This window comes from Dicentrarchus labrax, unplaced genomic scaffold (assembly GCF_905237075.1).
Source record: "Dicentrarchus labrax unplaced genomic scaffold, dlabrax2021, whole genome shotgun sequence".
In the NCBI taxonomy this organism is placed as follows: Eukaryota; Metazoa; Chordata; class Actinopteri; family Moronidae; genus Dicentrarchus; species Dicentrarchus labrax.
In genome coordinates this window covers 9,128,542-9,152,500 of record NW_026136712.1, presented here as the reverse complement: position 1 = coordinate 9,152,500, position 23,959 = coordinate 9,128,542, and the positions used below count along the sequence as shown (strand labels likewise).

At 46.0% G+C, this 23,959-nt stretch overlaps 1 protein-coding gene across 5 annotated transcripts in view; it reads left to right on the top strand.

Annotated features, from left to right (window-relative positions):
- Nucleotides 1-23,959, top strand: part of bahcc1b (BAH domain and coiled-coil containing 1b) — a 65,536-nt gene that overhangs the window by 26,506 nt on the left and 15,071 nt on the right. For 4 of the 5 annotated variants that reach the window (XM_051417737.1, XM_051417736.1, XM_051417738.1 and 1 more), the window contains 12 exons: nt 5,452-5,610; nt 9,576-9,686; nt 9,970-12,015; nt 12,588-12,699; nt 13,251-13,444; nt 13,851-13,991; nt 15,239-15,426; nt 16,084-16,468; nt 17,439-18,389; nt 21,295-21,461; nt 22,332-22,468; nt 22,763-22,867. In XM_051417737.1, the coding sequence (XP_051273697.1) occupies nt 5,452-5,610; nt 9,576-9,686; nt 9,970-12,015; nt 12,588-12,699; nt 13,251-13,444; nt 13,851-13,991; nt 15,239-15,426; nt 16,084-16,468; nt 17,439-18,389; nt 21,295-21,461; nt 22,332-22,468; nt 22,763-22,867 (4,696 nt within the window). The remainder of the gene's footprint in view (nt 1-5,451; nt 5,611-9,575; nt 9,687-9,969; nt 12,016-12,587; nt 12,700-13,250; nt 13,445-13,850; nt 13,992-15,238; nt 15,427-16,083; nt 16,469-17,438; nt 18,390-21,294; nt 21,462-22,331; nt 22,469-22,762; nt 22,868-23,959) is intronic. The other variant, XM_051417739.1, reaches the window with a different exon arrangement.

Below are 23,959 nucleotides of genomic sequence, written 5' to 3'. Positions count from 1 at the left end.
AGAGAAAATGTGTGTGTGTGTGTGTGTGTGTGTGTGTGTGTGTGTGTGTGTGTGTGTGAAAAAGAGTTCAGTATATCAGTGTGTGGACAGAGGCTTTTGTTAATTGGCAAATGTGACAATGGAACACGAGAGGATATTGATCTTCAATCGGATGCAGATCGATTGAACTCGTCATCCTTCCAGGTGAATGTGTGTGTGTGTGTGTATTGATCAGTAGCAGTCCATTCAGAGAGCTACAGCGAAGAATATCGCTCTATAACTTTATCTGTGTGTGCTTCTTTCTCCCTGTGACATTCGTTGTATCACCACGATCGCCCCTCCCTTTGGTGTCTTCCTTTTCCCCTCTCCTGTTTGCTTCTTCCTCCTCCTCCCCTCCCCCTCCTCTTCCTCTTCCTCCTCCTCCCTTTCTCTCTTTAGAATAGTGAGAAACCTTGGGACGGTCTGGCCTGTTATCTGTTGGCTCGCTGTTTTGTTTCACTCTAGATTTCATCAAGCACTCTTCAGCAGCTGCTGAGACGAACACACAAAAGAGAGTGCAGGGTTATGTTTTTTTCCTCACTGATTTTTTTTTTATGTTGGCTCGTCCAACATACTGCCTGTACTGTATATCAGTCGGTTTAATAAATGCAAGACCAGATCTGTTATGATCCAAAAATGAGAAAATAACCTTGACGTTTTTTGGGTGCTTTTCATCAATAGACACTTTGGATTTTGCATGAAAACATTTACAATCTTTCTAAACATGAGTGCCAAGCATTTTGAGCTGACCTGATTGATCCATCCTTAATTAAAACTCTCATAGTGTGCCTTAAAGGTGTGAATTCGTGAATGCACTCTTGAAAATTCCAGCATTTCTTGCATAATTTGAGCCAACTTTTCTTTTCTTTTTTAGCAACTTTTCTCCATTGGGGTTAAATAAAAATTCCATCCTAAAATAGTCCCACATTATCATAGGTGTTATTTCAATCAAGCTCTTGTAACAGCAATAGTGTGACAGTTTTTCCAGTTAAAAAGCTACTTTCTGTGGAGAATTAAGTATTTTTTTGCCTTTTGCAGATAGATTTCTCCCAACATGACTGTTAAACATCAGTGTAAAAATGGCATCTCTGAAGCTCTGACACCAAATCTTGACTTTTATATTGTTGAATCTCAAGATTTGTTGCTATCAGACTCCATTGTGGCTGCACTGGAAATATAATGACATCCCAAAATTTATGTTTGGCCCCGTTATCCATGAGAATACCGAAAATATGCCAAGCAGCAAAACCTGCCCAGAAAAGCAAGGCACATTTCCAGTTCTTGTTTTTTATAAAACAGTGTTTAAGTGTTTTTGAGTGGATTTTCCCCTCAGCAAATCACATTACAGTCAATCATAAATAAACTAAAGCAGATTTTGCTCACTGTAAGTACAGCTGACTGTATTAGTATGAATAGAAACTTGGATTTTTATTACCTTGGATTGTCAACATTGGAGGATTCGCTGCCTGTGTGTTGACACACTTTTCCAAGTCATGATGCCAACTGGGAAAAATGGGAGGCATACAAACACATTCTCTACTTTAATTACCACTATGGAGACTGAATGGAGCTGTTTTCTCAGTCAGCAGCTTGTATTTATGGTAAATAACATATGCACATATAGTCATAAGCTGCGCATAATCGTAATGCCACTTGGGTCAGAGTTGAATTTGTGACATTGACGGATATCTGATCATTTAATGAAACCCACTGATGAGTACAGTTAGTTTAATGTCCGCGGTTTATCTCACTCACTATTCCTCTGATCTATCTCGTCAGTTGTGGGTAATTCGGTGCATTTGCATACGTCATTTCTGTTCAGAGCTACGGAAAACTACGAGAGGATGCAGTGGTGACAGATGGAAAGGGAATGTGCGGATCGGGATGAAACAAAGGCGGAAACAGAGGGCAGGAAGAGAAGAAGGGGAGGAGAAGAAAACAGAAATAAGGTTTACGTTAGTGGCTGGCCTCCGAGATGATTTTCCATATCAGCAGGCCAGAGGGAGCAGGCAAATATGATTTTCTCCCCAACTCGCCAACAGAAAACAGACAGAGAGGGGCGGGAGGGAGGTGACAGGAAAGAGAGGGGATGGGGGAAAAAAGAGTAGAAAAGGAAAGGAATGAGTAAATGGAAAAATATGGGGAAATGGGGGAAGGGTGGAGATCTGAGAGGGTGAGAGATTAAAGAGTGGGAGGAAAGTCAACAAGGAATGCTGACTATTTACACCCCTAAACTTACTAATCAATATCACTACTGTTTTGAAATCAGTGCAGCTAATTATTTCAGATGTCGTCTTTCACTCAAGTTAACTTTTATGGTCCTTCAAGATGCCTCATGTAATTTCAAAAATGCATGGCTGCTCAGCTGAGACCAGCTTTCTTTTCTATTGTCTGTTGTGGTACATGAGGTACAGTGAGCAGTTTGTGTGCGCCGCTCTCTGTTTGACGTATGTGAGAGAGAGAGAGTCTGCACTGCCAGGGGGCCTTGTGAAACCAGCCTGAGTCTTATATGAGCTGTGTTTTATTATGACTGGCTGAAAGGCCACTGATCTACCGTTGTACAAGAGAAGAGGATTTGGAGGAAGAGAAAAAAAAAACACTGTAAAAATATCCTGTCTGAGAGGGGGAATGAAAAAGAGACAGAAAGAGAAAATAAATGTCTAGAAGGGAAAGTTTTGCACAAGTCTTTTTTTTCTCTTTATCCTCCACATTTATTTTGACTGCAGAGAATGAAAATATCAAGAGCAAAAGATAGAGGGATTTCTGCTAATGTGTGTGTGTGTGTGTGTGTGTGTGTGTGTGTGTGTGTGTGTGTGTGTGTGTGTGTGTGTGTGTGTGTGTGTGTGTGCTCACTTCTGATCCAGCTGTATAAATAGACACACACACATCTTTCTGATTTGTCTCCTAATATACACCACTGCTCCATCTCCCTTGTGATTTATCCCAGTCTTTCTAGTGGGTGTGTGTTAGTGTGTGTGTGTGTGTGTGTGTGTGTGTGTGTGTGTGTGTGTGTGTGTGTGTGTGTGTGTGTGTGTGAGACGGATTGGCAGACAGTTGAAGGCACTTGTGGTTGTGGTTGTTAGTGTGTCGGGTCGTGGTTGAGGTGAGGGTACTGTACATATGTTTGTGTTTGTTGTGTGTGTGTGTGTGTGTGTGTGTGTGTGTGTGTGTGTGTGTGTGTGTGTGTGTGTGTGTGTGTGTGTGTGTGTGTGTGTGTGTGTGTGACACTCAAATGTGGACTGTTGTGGTTGTGGTAATTGTCTCTGATGCGAGGCAGCATTTATGGGTAACGACCCAACCCACTACCTCTCTCTCTCTCTCTCTCTCTCTCTCTCTCTCTCTCTCTCTCTCTCTCTCTCTCTGTCTCTGTCTCTGTCTCTCATCCAGTGACTAATTACCTGATTCCCCATGGATTTGTTTCCTCCTTCCCCTACAACTGCTCAGGTTGTTCCACTAAATGAGAACATGCTGATAAGTGGAGATACATTCAAACAGAGCCAAACTGCACTGAGCCTCTTCGCTCAGTTCGCTGAAACTGTAACAGGATGAGTTTGCTATCAGTCAAAGAAGTGGAACTAGGTTTTTACTCCTCGTTCCCATGTTATGTTTTTTGATGTGATGATCTCTTCACCTCTCTTTACCGGGGTGTAACCAGTTGCAGTCTAATTGCCGTTGGCACTGATCATAGGCTAGGCAGGAAACCCTGATGTAGCATCTGTCTGGGAGCTGGGTATTGGGTTTACAGCTTGTTCAAACCACGAAGTGTGAATTTGGGTTATGTGCAGCGAGGATTTGCAGTTTACCTCTTTGTCTTTCAAACCCACTTCCCAACCTGAGTTGAATTAACCAATCATGTTGCTTGATGTGCAGGTCTGCAGTACAGGTTGTTGACCATTGGCTCCTCTGTGGTTACCCATAACACCCCTCTCTGTGTAGGTTCCCAGAGATGTTCAAATGTATCTCAAGAAGCATCATGTCAGCTCAATGGCAGCCCCAGCACAGCGCTCAGGACTAAAGCAGTGTACATGAGGAGCTACATGAGGGGCTTCAATCCCAGTTAGAACAATACGAGTTGAAGGCTTTTCAGATGTCAAAGCAGTGTACATAGTTTACAACTCTGCAAAGTTATCACAGCGGCATTTTATCTTTCATCACAACAATTGTGAGGTAAAAAGTAAAAATATGGTGTTCACGTTACAAAGTAATCTACCAGGAATGTGTAGCACGTATTTGATTGTCCACTGGAGCGCCTTCACGGTTGATGTCTGGCACAAAGTTGAGCCTGGTTCAACTTTCCTCGCTGGACAATCCTGTTTTATTTTTTCATTAGAGTTCCTCCTCTCCGTTGAAAGACAGGCTTCATTCAAATGAATGAATTTTTAATGCAAGGCTAAAGTCGACCTGAAGGCCGCTAGAAGGACTTCATAATTAAAGCAAACGTAGTACACTACCTGTTAGGCCTTAAAATATTCACAAAAACAGAGAAATTAGCGAGAACCCCCCACTTCAAGTTCTTTAACCTTCTGATTCCTTAGATACTTTAGAGCCATTTGAAGAATTACAGGTTAAACTGCCTCTATGTGGCCTTCGACGTTCAGCCGCCATGATTATCAATTGATGCTAATGCTGACTAAGACTGGTGCCAAAATAATGACAACAGTCTCAGGTGAACATGGCTCAGGCGCCTGGTTTATACTCATTCAGATCCGAAATGAGGAACAAAATCTCTCCTTGAAGCCTTTTCTGATCATAATTTTAAGAGGAAAAAAATCAGATATGTGTGTCACATAGAGGAGGAGGAGAAAAAAATTATCAGAATTGGGACACTTCCAGCTGCAGTGTCAGTGTAGCTTGAAGGGATTAATTTCTCCAGGGCAGGTCAGGAAATTTCATTTTTTACAGGACTACTCTGTAATATTAATACTATCCAGATTTGCTGTGACTTTTTACCTTTTAACAGGAGAGAAATCCAGCCTCAAACACCTGCTCGGTTCTGAATTTATATATCATGATATTAAAACAGTGACTCATGCTATGTGTTATATTTTGAAGATGAAGATGAAGATTACCATGTCCAGTGATACTTTGTGTTTCTGTTTGTAACCAACAAGAGACCTATACATCTGGACACAAATGGAAATCACAAGCATTGTCTTGTTAAGCTGAGCAAAAGCAGACGTTCGTTTCAAAATAAAGTGTGAAAAACTGAGGCATGAAACATTTGTCATTTACCCACTTTCCTTTTTTAACTTCTGAGGAAGTCTGACTACACATCTGCTTTTTCTCAGTTTAACAGCCAGAGCTTCTCAGTACTTCTTTTGTGGTGTTGCTTGCTCATTGGCACTTCAGTAGATTTCCCCCCCCTTCCTCTCTCCCCAAGCCAGATTTTTATCAGCGAGCAGCTCTCTAACCTCCAGTCTCTGTGTCTCTCAGGTGCTTCCTTCATGGGTTCCTTCCTGGCCAGCAGTCTGGGGTCCCCGTCCTCCCACCCTCCTCATCCTTCGGGACCTGCTGCCTCCCCCTCCTCCCCCTCCTACAGGGCTGGACCCCATTCGAGGGCTTCCCCTATCTGGTTCCCTCATTCACATGAAGGTAAGACACACACACACACACACACACACACACACACACACACACACACACACACACACATGCAGGAGACAGCGCAGAGTGCTTGGGTCTCTGGTTAATCCAGGGTCTTGGTTTGGGATTATATCGAGATGGAGCCATTAAGTGGTTTAACCAACACTGAGCTGAGGCCAAACACGCGCAGCAGTGACGCCTCAGATGATGCTACTTATAGAAACACACACACACACACACACACACACACACACACACACACACACACACACACACACACACACAGCAAGCATGTGGCTTTGTGTTTGTGGCTGTTTTCTAGTTCAGAGCTTGAGCAGCATGACGCTTTCAAAACTGGTGCACGACCGAAACCTTCCTCTTCCTCTTGCCCCCAAACCCAATATACCCACACAACTTCATGCAAGTAAAAAAATAACATCATCATCTGCAGTAATTTCGCTTCAGGCCTCGAACATTTACTCCCCTCCTTTCACTCAATCATCTCTCGGCCCCCTGCTCTCTTTTAGGGGTGAGTTTTAAGTTTCATGAGCTCCTACATCCCCCCCTTACACACAGACACACACACACACATAGACACAGACTGAAACTTACCCCCATTTCCACCATCCTCTCCCGCTTCACATCCCCCCTCCCCCTCTGACCGCAGCCCCACCCTCTGGGCCCCTTCTGTGCTAACCGACCTCCAACGGCCCCCTTCCTGATCAGACACACACACGCACACAAAAATGTGCGCATCCACATGCATCATGTCCTCTTTCGACTGTTAACCGTTTGTGGTCAAAGAGTGAGCTTGACTTAGTTATCGGTCCCTTTCAGGTATGTGTGTACATGCCTTTCTCTGTGTGTGTGTGTGTGTGTAAGAGGATTTCTCTTTTGACAGCAAGATGGGTCTAAAGAGATAACCTCCAAAAAGACTGACAGAAAAGCGGCTTCCGCCACAGGCTGTATTTCTCAACTAACTGAAAACGGTCACAATCAGAATTTCGCGTTTCACCAGTTTTTCACAAAACGTGACTGAGTAAACGATAACACCCTGTGATGTCGCCTTGGGACAGTATTTAACGTCCTTAAACATTGTTGCTGAGGAATTTAATGGAAACCAGTCGGCTTTTGTCACACACATTTACTTTGTTTTCTTTGATATCATACAAAGAAATGCTCTTAAACCAGTTCTCTGACCGCTCAACCAACAGGACGTTTTTGCTCATTTGAACATGTCATAGCAGGAAGAGCACAGGTGTAATCCATTACATTAATAACGACTGCATTCCATGCAGGTGAGCCAGTTCCAGCATCCTGGTATTGTGCATGCTGACTTACAGGAATGACTTACTGGGACACTCAAGTGGAGCCGTCGTGAATGTTATTAGTTAAACCTGTGCCTTTTCTGCTATGACATTTCAAAATGTCTGCTGTGAAAAAAGGGCTCCTCTGACTTATTTCACAGCAACGTGCCGGTCATCCCTCAAACAATTTGACCAAACAATAGCAAGTCTGAACATATGTTGCTTTCCCACCTGTTGCTACAATTTGTTTCATTTCTACTTGCACCTTTGCACCATAAGAGTCCAACTTTTACTGGAGGAAGCTACTGTTTAAATTTGGGCAAATAAGTCGAACGCGCTGCCACTCACTCGTAGAGACAGGACACTTCTCCGCTGTGGCTCAAATTTGTGATTCTAGCTCATAAGACAAACTCATAAGAGCTGTGTTTTTACATAGAAATCTCTCCTGATGCGGCTTTAAAGCTTGAGAGGAGACAAGAGTTTTGTTTGTACAACTGGCTCATTTGCAGCTCATCGAGCGATTAATAGCAACAGTTAAGCCCTGAAAATGAGCACTAATGTCGCCCGGAGTGACTGTCTTAAATCAGATTCATAGAAAGAGTCGGAGGCAGGACTTCAACGCCGAATGCAAGAGAGAGCAGCGGTGGTGAAAAGAGAGCAAGAATGTGTGTGTGTGGAGGGAGAGTGTGTGTGTGTGTGCGCCTATCAGACAGATTTTGTGTCTGTGTGGCTCGGCTTTGATGTCTGAATGCGCGCACGCACACACACGCACTCACGCGCACACACACTACAAATGATTGTTTTTAAGAATTCAAGCCAGGGAGCTCCGGTAGGCGGTCTGCCAGCTGGCCACGGTCCAGAGAGTGGAGCGTAGCCAGCACAGAGAGAAGAAACCTGGCCGATACACACACCACATAGACACACGCACACACACACACACACACGCACACACATTGTCACAGATGAGACATATTCACGAAGAAATACACAGTTGTTTGAAAAACAGCACATATTCCCTCATACACGCACACACACAAGTCTTACGCTCTCTCTCTCTCTCTCGCACACACACGCACACACACACTCCCTGTACGCTCTCCCTCTTCCACACCTGTCCTTGTTTTTTGTCCCCTCTCTCATGTGCTCTCGCTCCTCTCCTTACCTCCCTTTCCTCTCTCCTCTCATCTCATCCATCTCAAAGCTCTCCACTTCCCTTTCACTTCCTCCTTCATCTTCCATCCCCCCTCACACACACACACAACCTCCACAACACACATACACACACACACACTCCCCTCTCCATACGCGTCACAGCAGTACCAGATTGGGGGCTTTTCATACTGACAGCCCTGTTCTTCTGGTGTCTCCTTTACTTTTACTGTCTTTACATCGTTTGTTCAATCACTAACCTCCTCTACCGCTTCTTCCCTTTCTTCCCTCCTTTTCTTTCGTTCTCTTCCCCTTTTTTCTCACTGTGTCCCTTTGTAGTCTTTGTTCCTGTCTTCTTCTTTCTCATCTCCCCTCCCTCCTTCCCTCCTTTCCTCCCTCCTGAGTTTTATCACTCATCATTACCCGGGGGATTGGCTTTAGATGGCTGATAGAGCCTTTTGGCTAATTGTCGCCATTTAGATTCACTGGTTGTTAACCAGTCAGAGTAATCACACACACTCACTCACACACAGAGTACACATTTGTGCATTTACATTGCAGCATGAACACGCAGACACACCGAGTCCCACACACACATGCTGGGAGCAGTGAGGGGGTGTTGGTGGTTTTGCAGTGCGACTGTGGAATGCGTAGGATGAGTTTTTATGGAGTGCTGTTTACTTTGGCCACCACCGTTAAACTTTTAACGGCTGCCAATTAACGGGCCGGCAAGGACACTCTGTGGGGCATGAAACCAGCTGCTGGAGAACACACACACACACACACACACACACACACACACACACACACACACACACACACACACACACACACACACACATAATCCGAGCCTTTTGGCCCCATAATGTGGAGTTGTGTGCCTCCTGTGCGTATGTGTGTTTGTGTACTTGTGTATGAGCTTGTGTGTGTCTCTGTGGGGATTTTGCAGTCCCCCGCCCCCCCATAACACCCTCTTTCAACCACCACAACAACCCCACACACTGAAACCAATTCCTCGCCCATCCCTACACCCATCCGTCCCTACACAACCACCAAGACCTCCTCTATCCTACGATGCAGTTCAACGTCCTTGAAGACGAGGAACAGAGTGGAACTACCATTCACCTCCCAGTGACCTCCTGGGAGGACAGTGTGTGTGTTTTAAGGAGGGGGGTTTTGGGATGCTTCATACTATTTGTCTTGGGTTTGGGAAAAATGTGTTTTGTAGAAGAGCAAATTCCATCCAGTTAAATGCTGCAAACACTTGGCAGTAGCTGTCGGCTGTGGTTTTTGTCACCACTTTGTCCACTGTAAATAATGTCAACTCATGTGGTGTGTTTGTGCAAAAGTGCATTTATGGTGAAAGTAGCACAAACTGGCCATATTTTTTTTCTTTGTTTTCCAAAATGGCCCCATTTCATGATAGATTGTAGAGATAAACTGTTTGTTTAGAGGGCTGCTGAATGTCAACGCTGTGGAGAAACATCAATTCTTTCCCTCTCTCCCTCCCTCTGACAGGGTACCCCAGCTATTCAGGAAGTCTTGCTTCTCCTTTTCTCCCCATGAGTCCCCTGGATCACCATAGCAACAGTCTCTATGGACAGCACCGCTTCTATGAAACTCAAAAAGGTAGCTTTTAGTGTGTGTGAATGTGAATGTAGTGAAAAAATTGCTTCATATAAACTGCTTAATCAGCACTCACCACAGGAGTAAGAACAGCTGGTAACTCGGGGTCTAGCTTTTCATGTCTTATTCCTTTTTCCTCCACACAAAAGCACATTTTAGCAGTAGTTGAAATGTTAAAAAAGAATGTGTTTAGTGTTTTTAACATTTTGCAGTTTGCAAGTTCTCTATATTTTGGGAAACCTTCAACTTTGGAGATCATTCTTTTTGTCTTTTCCCCTCCTCCCAGATCACTTCTACCTGAGAGGCCTTCCTCCCCAGCCCCCTCTGCTCTCCACCAGTCACAGCCTTCCTCCGCTTTCCAGGACTGCCCCAGGCCATCCACTTGGCTCTTGCAGCCGAGAGACAGACAATGGGGGAGGAGGCGGGAAGAGCACCAAGGATGTGGGCGAGAAAGGGGTTTCATCTGTTTCAAAAATGAAGGAGCGATCAAGCAGCAAGGAGCGGCACCAGGAGAGCAAAGACAAACAACATCAGCTTCATCATCACCATCCTCATCAGACGAACCCTGCCACCACTCCATCCGGCCACCACCACCAAGCTTACCCCCACCCTCACCATTCCCTCCTTCCTCACCTCACACCACAGGGCAGGGAGGAGGACCACAGACACTCTCTAGAGCGACACAAGGAGTACAGAGACAGTGACTCAGGCAGTCAGGAGACAAAACATATGAGTGCCTGTAAACTGTCCAGTGGTTCGGTAGCAGAGACTGCCTCTGGAGGAAAGGGGGGAACACTGAGCAGCTGCAGTGGTGGTGGGGTGGGTAGACCTCCATCTGGAGGCAGCAGGCGGTGCTCCAAGGATGGACCCATAAATGGGGAGATGAGGATCAGCGAATCCTCAGCTTCTTCCAATGAATGTATGAGAAGAGGTGCGGCTGCAGTGACAGCCATCTTGGCACCTCCAACCCCCCACTCTGTGGCCTCTTACTCCATGCCTCCTCCTCCCCCTCCACCACCTCCTCCTCATGCCTTGCACATGGGCTCCACCGTGGCAGGAGGGTGGCTACACCATGCACATCACCATCCTCATCCTGAGTTTTACTGCCCCCCATCCCCTCTTACACTGACACCCTCCAAAGATCCAGCATCCACCCCTGGAGGCTCTGGCAGGGAGGGGAAAGTAATTGGCCCAACGTACGTGCCCTCAGTTGGGCCACTGGGGGACCTGGCAGCCACTGACTGTCGTGGAGCAGGAGGCGGTGGGAGAAAGGGAGATGACAAGAGTGGAGAAGGATCTTATGAAAGTTCCTCTCATCACCTCAGCCGACTTAGTAGTTGCCAGAAGAAGGACAAATCCCAGCCGCACCAGCAGCAGCTGGGATATGGCAAAGCTGACAAACCCCCCGACTGGAGCCACCAGACGCAGAACTTCCACAAACCCAGCCCCAATGTGAGCTCTCAGCCTGAGCTGCGGTCCTGCAGCATGGAAACACCTTCATCTTTCAGAGATGTAGAGGTTGTGGACGATGTTTACCGGCCCTCACTCCCACTAGATGCGCAAGCAACACACCCTGGTACTGGACAGAGCACACACAAGAATTGCCCCGACACCAGCAGTCCTCCCTTCAGGGACTGTTCCCATTCAGGGCCTCATCCTGATGGGAGAGTGGGGTCAGGGGCTCACAGGGAGGGACAAAAGGTTGCAAGGATACGGCACCAGCAACACAGCAGCCATGGAGCAAGTACAGAAGAGAGGGGAAGAGACGGAGGTCAGACAGCACCTTCCTGGGGGGCTCGAGGGGCCTACCAAGACGATCAGAGAAAAGGCTCCCATCATGCGTCAGTTGGTAATGGTGAAGTAAGAGGGCTCAGCAACAGAGCTCCAAACAGTGACCACACCCAACCCCATTCTCAGCCACCACCTCTATCTCGCTCCTCATCGCACACCACCGAGGGTGAGGGCAGTGCCATGAAGAACCTAATGAACTACAGCTCCCAGCAGCCTTTGATGCTGCCGCAGCGAGGCCCCTTCGGAGGTCTGGGCTGCCTCAAGCCGGGTGGAGAGAGATCAGAGAAGGGGGACAGAGGAGGAGCTAAAAGCAACACCTCCCTTCAAGAACCTCCCAAACAATCGCTCCCTCCTCGCCGGGGATCCACTAACGAGGGAGAGAGGGGTGAAAGAGGTGGGAAGGAGGCAGGGGAGGCAGGTGAGGGGGAGGTGCGACAGCCTCCGGTTGGTATTGCGGTTGCAGTAGCCAGGCCCCCCCATCGTTCCCCAGACAACACCCCTGGACACAGCAGACAGGGCATGGTGCTGCCCAGCATGAAAGGTCAGACATCATTTATGCTCCTTGCACTGCAAGTCAATTAATGCTATTTCTGTGCTTTAGACTGCATGAACGGAAAATCCACAATTAAACATTCAAGAACAGCTATTGATGTGGTACCGAATCTTATATTTCTTGTCCTTTTTGATGTTTACTGTCTACTTTGCAGAGAAGCTTTAAGCACTCCTAGACTCAGCTTCTGTCTCACCACATTAAGCGAGAAATTCATTGTTAGGGGCAGAAATACTGATTCCTGCTTGGGCAGTGGTTGTCAAAGGCCTCCTAGGAATTGTAGATCATCAATTTATGTAAAAGGAAAAAATGAGACTTATTGAGGGTGTCTAATTATACAAGATATGTATGATTTCTGGCATGCAGTGATGATCATAATATGACATTATTTATATATAGAGTATCTGCGGGCTGACTTTCCCTTTAAAAGAACATTTGAAGATGTGACCAGAGTGTCCTAGTACCTTGTATTTTTCCAAAGTACGGGTGTTTGAAACATCACGTAATGATATTCATGATGCCTGACAAATGCTGTAAGCATGTTACTTTGGTTTACAATTCAGGCGTGTCACGCCCTGTGTATCCTCTTGGTCGGGAGGCAGAGGAGAGGAAGAGGATGACAGAGGAACAGATCAACCTTCATCACCTGGGCAGAGACAGAGAAATGATCATCAGGTACACTTTAAATTCACAAACACCAACACACATGAACATACAGTCATAGACACACACACACACGTGCACAAGGTAGCATCTTTTCATTTTTCCTCTCATCTGATAAGCTGCACTTCTTTTATTCTCTCGGCTTCTCTCTCCCAGTCTGAGGCTCTGCTTCTCCCCTCACTCCATTTACTCTTCTCACCCTTTGATGTGGTATTTCTGTACCCCGTCACTCTCTCTCTTCCCCTCTCTCTCTTTCTCTCGAAGATGAGATGTGGTGCATTAATGTTATGGGGACTAATACGGATGTCTCTGAAGTATCAGGCTCTTATTATGTAGTCATATTAAGGGAAGAAAACATATAATGAGAACTCATAGACCAGGCACAAGATGATGGCTGTCGCCGTCATATTTCCTTCTCTTGATGATTATAATGGTGGTAGTGGTAATGAAGATGACAAGGATGAAGATAATGATCATAATGATGGTGATGGTGATGATGATGATGACAATACGAGGGATAATCAAGATAATGACAAAGTTCACTCCGCCTACTGCCATGACAGGGAAAACAAGGATCGCGTGGAGTTCGCCAGGATCCACCCTTCTAGTAGTTGCCATGGTGACCTGACCTCTCACCTCTTGGTTCCTGGAGGGGCCAGTCAGTTAGGGGCGGACCCTGCTGCACACGCTCATCCGGCTCACCACCACTGGATGCAAAGGACAGGAAGTCCCTCCCTCTGGATGGGACATTCATATAGTGAGTAGAGGGGCAGTACATGAAGTTTTTTACAGCCAGTGAGCCCAGTTTTATTCTTTAACATGGTCTGCACCTTTAACTCTCACATGTAGAGGAAGAGGAGAAATGTGGAGGGTTAAACCCTGAAAAAGACTTTCAATGGTCAAAACTGTTTATTTGTATTTTTTATTATTTCATAAACAAGCTAGTGATACATTAAAAGCATTTTAACTCCAGAAGGGGTGCCAGAAGTTTGCTCTTTTGTACATTTTTGAAGAGCACCAGTGATCTCTTATTCTCGTGTTTATTGAGTGCCTCCCAACATTTAACCACTACGCACAACATCACATATCTACTTTGGAGTAGTAAAATAAGTATTTAAATGTTGCTCTCATTTGACTGTGTTATATGCATATCTTTATTCCAGGTCTGAGCCATGTGGGAATGAGTCCCGGCTTCCCGCCAGGTCTGCCCAACCCTCTGCAGCCTGTCTTGGGGTCGCTCACCCAAGACCCTAACTCCCCGCTGGTGGTCCTTCCCACAGAGCCTGGGCCTCATCATCACCTCGGTACGCTAAGCATCCTTTTACAACATCTCACACACACACACACACACACACAACCAGCAGAGCCCATATTCATTGCTGTCTACCCGTACTTACTGCCCCCTACCTCCCTCCTTCTCTCCATTTGTACCATCAGAGCCGCTGCCATTTCTCTCCCAGAGTTTTAGTATCATTGGCTAATCATAATATAATGCTCAACTAAGTCCCTCTGTCAGTGGGACCGTGTTTTATAGCTTCGTTAATGGGAGCAGCTATTCCGTTGCCCCCCTCTGCATGTGCCCAGAGTTATGCAAACCATTGTAACTGGCATTCATCTCTTTTGTGGTGGAGCACTGGTGTGTATGGACTAGACTTTGTGTGTGTAGGTGTGTGCGTCTATGTGTACGTCTAAAGTTAGTTGTGTTCATGTCTGGAACAACATGAGACATTGCTCAGTGTTAAGGGTTGTGTTGTACATCCCAGCCATTGCTAGAGAGAAAAGAGTGTGTGTGTGTGTGTGTGTGTGTGTGTGTGTGTGTGTGTGTGTGTGTGTGTCAACACTGCTTTGCAAACAGGCTGTGAAATTTAATTATCTCCCGCCTCCCTTGCCTCGCTCCGTGGGAGTTCCTGCAGAGAGGGGAAGTGCATCCACTGAACCCTTCCCCTGGGAAACATTAGCCCACTCAGGCTAATCTCACAGAACAAAGGTTCCCAGCGACAAGGCAGCCAAGGAGGGATGTGTGTATGTCTGTCTGTGTGTGTGTGTGTGTGTGTGTGTGTGTGTGTGTGTGTGTGTGTGTGTGTGTGTACTCTCGTGTGTTTCTGAAATCATATGTAGCCAGGGTGGGGCTCTGAAGATGATGTGTGTTTCCCGACATAGGAAAATAAAATATAGAAAATAGAAAGAGTAAAAGAAAGTGAATTCAGGATTCATTGATTGCATCTGAGGCAAACACACGGCTCATACAGGTCACAATTATTATCTTCAGTAACCGTAGCTGAGCTCTACTGCGATCCCACATATGCAAAAGGGCAGTTCAGGAGTTCATTGACACATTTTTCTCTTAATGAATTTCCTGGGATGCTGCAGACATAATAGTATTTATGTACTGTTTTGATGCTTTTTTATTCAAAAACATTAATGCTCTGAGTTTGACAATAGGATTGCCTTGCTTTCAAGTTTAATCATTTTTTCTGTTATTCAAACAAAATAAAATGCAGGACAATGTCTTATGTGTCACCCGTTTCTTTCTCTCTATTTTCTTTTCTAGACGTTCTGGAGCAGTCAGGTCTGTGGCCCCCTGTGTACGGAAGCAGAGGGCCTCCTTCTCACCTGCCGCATCACCCCGTCTACTCCCGCTCCTCATTCCTACGGCAACAGGAGCTGTACGCCCTGCAGCATCAGCACCAGCAGCAACAGCGAGCCATGGAGCACATGCAGCGCCACTCCTTAGGACAGGTAGAACTAACACCAATATAATATACAGACACATTTGGAGAGAGGTTCCATTTTTGTCTAAACTTGTGTTGTTGTTAACATTTTGTTGTGAAATTATGGTGGAATGAGAATTAGGAAGTGTGGAAACGTGCACTTCACATGAAACTTCCTCTTCCTCATCTTCCTCCTTTGAGTAGTCAGGAGTGAAATACAGCACCACTAGTCATTTGTTTGAAGATCTCTCAGCACAGATATCCTGATTTCTCAACACTAAAAGAAAAGCATATGTAAAGTCACACTCAGCAGTAATTATTTGAGCCAATTACTTCCCCTTTTTGTTGGCTAAAGATTTCATTGAGGTGTTGGAGTGGTGCTTTTGCACTCCCGTATTGCCAGATCATTTGGCAATCAAACAGTGTGGCCAACACTGATTTCGTTTATCATGGCTTTTCTCTTGGATGTTTTTCTTTTGTATTTGTGCTTCTGTGTTTGTTGTGTTTAACTACCGCAAATTCTGTTTATTTAAAGCAAACTGCTGCATCTCCTGGTTGAGATATATAACGAATCAGGACTGGGTTGCTATGGTGTTGAATCAGTACATTATAGCAAAGTTAAAATGTAATAATTTATATGAAATATCATTATTTATTGAACTACTATTTGCTTCCTCTTTCACAGAGAAAACACGAGGAGCACGCCATAACCATAGAGGACTCTCCTCACGAATCTTCTGCATCCAGAACTCCCTCCTCTTCTTCCACGTCTTCGTCCACCACCTCCTCTCATGTGGCCAAGCCGTTCTCTCACACCCCTCCTCCACCCAAGACGCCCACGCCATCTCCCGGGATGTGTCCCAGCAGCCGTCAGTCCCCCTGCTACCACTCCCCTTCCAGGCGACCGCACCCACCAAACCCACTGACCCCGGCGCCAAGCCCGGCTGCGGCGGCACCCCGCTCCCCTGCACTCAGCCCTGCTCCCTCACACCTCTCTAAGGGGCTGGAGAGGGGCAGTGACAGAGGAGAGGGACAGCCACCTCAGGACTACCCACAATCCTTAGAACCAGGTGAGTGTGGAGTCTATAGACTGGTTAATGAATGAAATGTCTATGAATTTAAAGAAGACCTTTACGATTAGGTTGAACAGTCAGATAACAAATATATAAGAAACAAGACCCAGAGATAGAGAGACATAGAGTGGGAAAAAGTAAAAGAGGGAGAGAGATGGAGGTTGCTGCTGCAGAAATGTAGCACTGGTCTTTGAAGCGTGGTATTCTTTTGATTTTGCAGAAATTGTTTGAAGCATGGCTGATCCCTTGCTCTCTGTGTCCTTGAGTGTGTGTGTGCAATTTTTTCGGTGCAAGCTAAAGAGGGACAGTGGGCAGGTCAGCCATTAAGGTCAGAGAAAGCATATGGGCACTCACTGTGTGTATGTGTGACCTGCCAGCGTGCATGTGTGTGTCTGAGCTCGCATGTGTGTCCACAAGAGGTAAGGTCAGTGAAATCTTCAGACAGAACCTCCTTATCCTTCAGGGGTCCTTGAGAAGTACAGGCGGAAGGATACGCATTCATCTGGCTTTGTTGTCAGAGGGCGGAGGGATACCATCAATAATAAGAGTGCAGGGGTGACAGGGCCGGCACTGCAATCACAGGAAAACGGCGGGGTGTCATCAATATCCCACATAGATGTATACACCACACGCACACAAACACACACACACACACACACACACACACACACACACACACACACACACACACACACACTACAGTATATATAATATACACTACTGTACACTGTGCACACACACTTACTGTGTTTACTGCACCCTGCTGTCACTGTATTATGCCAACTGTAATCACATGTTTCATCTTGCTTGCCTGAACAGAATGGCAATGAATCTAGAAGGCAAAAGGCCTGACTTAAAGACAACAATTTTATATTTTTGTAGACGCTTTTATGTGCAGTTTGTCAGATTGCGAAGGGTTTTATGTCAGAAGACTTATTAACTGTTTGCTTTTTCCCCTTTCCCCCAGACCTACCACCTGTTTACACCTACCCTCCAATCACCATGGGTTACAAGGCTGGGCCCTCGCCTCCTGAAGCTCGATTGGCTGAACAGGCTACGGTGGAGGTGGAGCCGGCCCAGCCTGACTCCAAGTCCCTCCCACATCCACGCCACATCCAGCCTCTCACCGAAGAAGAGGAGAGGAGAGAAGAAGGGGACGGCAGAGACTGTGAAGTGGTGGAATCTCAGAATGGAGTTGCAGAGGAAGAGAACGAAGAAAGGAGGGTGGAATTAAAAGGATGCTCTGTCTCCGAGCCCGAGAGCAAGATTTCTGGATTGCCGCCATGCCCTTCCCCGGCTCCGGTCCCAGATTCAGCCTGCCCGGGCACAGCCACAGGCAAAGCCCTAAAAGTAGAGCTCTCTCTGGGCTGCCTGGGCCAGAAGGCCGGCCTGGAGGAGCCCCAACTATCCAAAGAGCATGAGGATGATAGGGAACATGGAAAAGAGGACATGGAGGAGGATGAGGGAGATAAAATGGGGCCTGAACCAACAGAATGTACTGTCTCTGTGCCTGGAGAGCCTGGAAAGGAGGAGAAGGGGGAGGTGGAGGAGGATGGGGATAAAGATGGAGAAAATGTAGAGGTGGTTGAGGATGAGGAGGAAGAGGAGGGGAGTGGGACGAGTCCAGGTGCGGACTTGGTGGAAGTAACATGTGACTCTCCTGCTCCTTCCCGGTCTTCTGACCTTGTCCTCACTCCCACGGCTAGCACAGCGGCCCAGCTCCAGGGGGCCTACATGTGGAGCCTGGAGCTCCTGATCGCTGCGGCTCTGTGCGCCACCAGAGATGCCTTGTACCCACCAGTACCTGCTGTCCAGGCCCCAAGTCCTTCACCACATCACGGTATGGAGATACTGGGAGAACTGGCCGAGCTGGAGATCCAGCAGAGGAACCGGGAGTGCAAAGAGAAAGACAGTGAAGGTGAGTTCATCTGAAAATGCTTCTGTTTTTTCTTTGGCCTTCCAACCTTACTTACATACCTATCTGCAATTTTTCACCATTTTCAAAACCTTCAAAAGTTTATAAAATGCCTGTGAAATGAAAACAAAAATATAGACAGGCTCCCAATAATTATGTTTATTTTTTTTAAATACACATTGTCTAGAATTTACAATGTCTGAGTAAAAAGCCCCTGAAAGTCAGATCAAGGAAAAAGAAAAAAAAAAGTTAACCTACTTCTTTCTTGTCTATACAAACACACACACTTACATTAAACAAAAAAAGCGTCTGGAAAACGTGTGCAATCCAGATGTGGACGTCCACACACTAACCACACACACACACACACACACATTTCCCACTAACTGTCTTGCTTCCTTCCTCAGCCTGGACTTTCTGTTCTTGCCCCTAGACCATATTTTTCCCTCTGGGAAGGGTGTGTGTGTGTGTGTGTGTGTGTGTGTGTGTGTGTAGAGAGAGAAGGGGACACAGAGATGGACCAACAAGCTGAGCACAGACACAAGCCAGGACACAAACACACACACACACACACACACACACACACACACGCATACACACAAACACACTCTCTGCCCAGTGTGTCCCCCAGGCTCTGGCGTCTTGCTTTGCTAATTAGACCCTTTCCTTTAAAACACTTCTCCTGTAAGCGCTCCTATTTTCCTCTCGTCCCTCTGAGAGAAAGTGTTTTTATTTATGCCAGCATCTGTGTGTGTATGTTTGCCTGTATTTGTGTGCGCGCGTGCACGGCGGCGAGTGTGTGTGTAAGCTGTTAAGTAATCCCAGATGAATCCCCGCTCTCCTCCATCAGAGTCTATGTGTCTCTCCACCAGGCTGCCTGCTCCCTGCCTGCGCCTCCTCCCGCCTCTCCTCCCTCCCTCTTTGTTATGTTTTCCCCCTCACCTGCTTCTTCTTTTTCTTTTTTTTTTTATTAAACCAATGTAATCTTGTGTGTAAATCCTGCCTCTGCAAGCCTTGTTGACGGAATTAATAAGTGTAAAAATCATAAGTCGCTCTGCAGCTGTCTGTGCATGTGCGTGTGTGAGAGAGAGAGAGATACAAAGTGTGTGAGTGTACATTTGTTTACATGTGCGTGCACATGGTTAGCATGTGTAATAGGTGTGAAATCAATAAGTCCTGTCGTGGCGTGGAAAACGTTCTCCAAATTGCAACACATTTATTTAAAACCCGCTCCGGCCTCGCTGCATGGAATGTTATTAATACCGCTTATGGCGTTTTTGTCATCCTGAATGTGTTTGGGAGATGAAACCGATCCCAGACAGATGCATTTATGCCGCTCCTTGACGCGGAAGGATATCTCAGCCGTTCCCTGGAGATTGCAATTACAGATTAAGGAATCAAGAGAGACTTTCCCCTCCAGTATAAATTAGCACCATTACTTCTATTTACACATAGACAGAGGAGCTGTTTGTGTCATAGTTACTTTTATTCCTTCATTTTTCCTTTATAGTGAAATTTCAGCTCAATAAACTTCCTTAATGGCCTCTAATGATGACTAGGCCCATATCAACTGTAATGGTTTTTAATTTTCCTCCACTGTTTTTGTTTTTCCCCTTGAACTCCCCTGTGTTGCCTCTTATTACACTCCTCAGCCCCCTTTAGGGGCACAGTATGGTGTTATTACTGTGCAAAGATGCGTGTGTGAGTGTGTGGTATACTGTGGGCGGAAGGTATCGATTGTGGCCATCCTCCAGGATACTAAACTAGGCGTGGTGATGTCAGCGGTGATGTCATCCTGTCAGGGTAATCGGAGCGTGCCATTGGCTCAGAGGTCTGACAGATGAGATGGCACTGACCTCTGCGAGCCAGGACAGGACAAAGCCGCATCTCTCTGTCTCTCTCTCTCTCTCTTTCTCTCTCTCTCTCCCTCTGTGAGGAGTTACCTGTCTTCCTGGCATCGGTTTGTTCTTTCCCTCGTGCTCTTTTATTTTCTTTATCACGCTTCACAGATGAAAACTCCATCCTTCCTGCCCTCTTCTTTCTCCTCTGTTTACCGCATTTCTGTCTCCATCTCCCACTCACACACAGGTTTTAATAATGTCAGATGTCAGTGAGTAGGCCTTGCAGCTCCAGTGCACAGACTGTGAGTGATCCAGTAAAACCTCTCCTCTCCTCTCTTCTCCTCTCCTTTCCTTTCCTGTCCTCTTCTCTTCTCTTCTCTCCTCTCCTCTCCTCTCCTCTCCTGGAAGGGGAAATTGGATTCTGTCCATGACCATAATGAGGAGATGTAGGAGAATAAATAGATAGCTCAATAAACACTTTGCCTCTTATTGCTTCTCCTCCCCTTTACTCCCCATCCCCTCCCTCCCTTCTTCTCACTGCGTTGCACTCGTCCTCCTCCTCCTCCTCCTCCCTTCAGCCTGTCGTTCTCCTTCTCTCCAATTCCCCCTCACACACTCATGCAGTTTGCCCATGTCTGCGCAGCTCAGCGAAAATATTGTAGGTGCCTGTGTGTATTCAGAATGAGTGTGTTTTATTTGCATAGGTTTGTGTGTGTGAGTGTGTGTTTACATGAGTGTGTGTGTGTGTGTGTGTGTGTGTGTGTGTGGACCGTCTCATGAATATTCTGTTTCATCTGCTGGAGCTGTGACAATGACAGAGTTAATGACAGTGACGGATGTAGAGATCGTTCTCTGCCGCTCCCCCTTACGTATGTGTGTGTGTCATTTGTGTGTACGATTAAGCGGGAACACCAGTATACATCAAATAAACTACACAGCTAATATCATAAATATCACCACTTTTCAAGGCATATATAAATCCGTTCAGCGCACAGCTTGTTTTATAACACTGTGTCAGCCTTGATGTGACGCACCAATCTAAACTGAAACAATCCGTCTCCGCGCAGGTGAAGACGTGCTGACCTTTGACCTCCATAGTCTGGCGACGCTAGCGGCTGCCCGTGCCCTGGAGATGGGGGGAGGAGTTGTGGATGCGAGGGCGGGCCAGCAGTGTCCAATCAGGAAGAGGCTCAATCTGCGCAGGAAGTGCAGCTGGACGCCTCGCCATGAGCCGGTGAGGCTTTACTGGATGCTGTGTTAATGCATGTAGACATAAATCATTCATGATGAAAATGTGAGGAAGAGTTAAACAATGGACACTCTGGATTCACAAACTGGATTTATTTAATACTTTTGTCTAAGCAACTGAACTAAAATAAATTAGAACAAAGTATCCTTATTGATGCAAATATGGTCACCCAAATCATCCATATCTACCCAGATAATCTCTCATGCAAACACTGTAGTTCATGCTGCTGTACGTTAAGTAATAATAGACAAATATCATCAATGATATTACAATGCTGTAATAACTGCTGTAGAAATGACATGTAACCTTTTTTTTATGTGGGGGAATCTTGCCTTTTCACAAAATGTGATTTTAACTAGCAAGAAATATTTGTACTGATTCCATTACAAGTGAAGGTGATGTGAGACTATGAACACCTGCTGTGGGGGTGATCAATATTGTTCCCTTTTATTTAAGTAGTAGTAGCAGTGGCTAGAGCAAATTAATTAATCAGAACATTTAAATATAATTGAATCTACAGCCCAATAAATAACCATTCTTAATAAATCACTAAAGGTTCATTCTTTTTACTTTTGTTAATGCTGGTTACTGCAAACATTTTTATATGCACTACCAGGTCAGTCTCTCAGGAATTCTTGCCTTTAAGCATAAATGCTGCTGGTCGACAAACATAAACTGCTGTGGTGACCAAACCTGTGAGCTTCTTGTTACAGGAAAATCCATCCAATCATCAAGCCGCCCAAACACAAACTGACTACTTCACATATCCAATGACTGTTGAACTCAGTTTGTGTTCAGCATTGTAATGTCCCTGCTTTGTGTGTGTGTGTGTGTGTGTGTGTGTGTGTGTGTCAGGTGTGCCCAGTGAAGGGCTCCATGGAGACGATGGGAGGGGAGGAGCTGGCCATGCGTGTCCAGCTGGCTGAGCTACAGCGCCGCTACAAAGAGAAACAGAGGGAACTGGCCAAGCTACAGAGGAAACACGACCACCAGTGAGCAGAGACAACACACACATACACACACACACACACACACACACACACTTCTTTTTGTCTAGATTGAGTCGTGCATTCCAACATTCAGAATTCGGCTGTCATGCTGCATCCTCCTGATTTATCAGGACGTGCTGCCTGCTCATACCTAATGCAGTCTGACCTGTAGCCGATACAAGTTTCCTCCTGATTTCTCCTGCTGTCCGGACTGCATCTTTGATCTCTCTCTCTCTCTGTCTCTATCTCTCTCTCTCCCCGTCCTCTTCCTCCTCCTTCTTGTCTTCCTCTCTGCAGGAAAGAGGAGACGTCTCGTAGCCCTGCCCGCCGGGGGCCCGGCCGCCCCCGCAAGCGCAAGTCCACCCCCGGCCCAGCTGCTACAGAGAGCTCCAAGAGACTCAGGTCAGTCCTCTGATATTGCGTCAGTATAATCAGTGTGATTGGCAAGCCCCGCTCATTCATCCTGATTTCTGTTTGTGTTTTTAGTGAAAGGCACGGTTGATTTTCAAGAAGTTCTTCTTCAGCTGAATTGATTCAAATGCTCTATAGCTGATGATTTGCTTGATTGGGCACTGGAAGGAGCTGCTCGCACACACACACACGAATACACACAATGGGTTATGTGATGGGAGCTGTAAGACTGATTTTAAATGAGAGAAGGTAATGGAGATGAGGCCTTCATTAATCATCATTAATCACTTTTAATCATATTTATCACTTGCATTGATTATGTTCTGATTCCTCGCAAACCTCAAGCATATATTAATACAGCTGGACAAAGGCCTGATGTACAGTTATTACAGTGATAAACGACTCAACACCACCCCCACCCGCTGCAACACACAACCACACATTACTTAACACCTTAGACGTGCACACTTTCATGCTTTCACACATTCCTGCACAAGCTGGAAACACACACACACACACACACACACACACACACACACACACACACACACACACACAGCCAGTATTCAACACTTATAATGATAAATGTGTTTTCTCATGCTGCCCCACCTCTGTTAGCATGTGCACCCCTCGCCTTGATAAAATGATTAGAGAAACTCAAGGTTTGTCACGGTTACCATGATTAGAAAGCGCTAATGAAAATGACAATGAAAGGCTTTAGTCATACATGCTGGTGCACCACACACAATCACAGAACTTGTTTAATTAGTAGCGCTGGTCGCTACGTGCCTGAGCAGCATTTCTGTTTTTATTAATAAGCGTTGTATCATTTGTTTATGCTTTCGTCTTCTCGTGAGAGTTGTGGGTTGAAATGAAACATGATAGAGTAAGAGGGAGAGAGGAATAGTAACGATTCCAAACACCACTGATGATTCTTCTTGATACAATTACACTATCTGGCCAAAAGTATGTGGACATCTGAGCATCTGCATGTGATTATTGAACGTATCATTCCAAAACTACGGGCATTCATTTGGCCAGGCTTTCCCCAATAACCTGACAACAAGGATTTGCTCTCAGTCA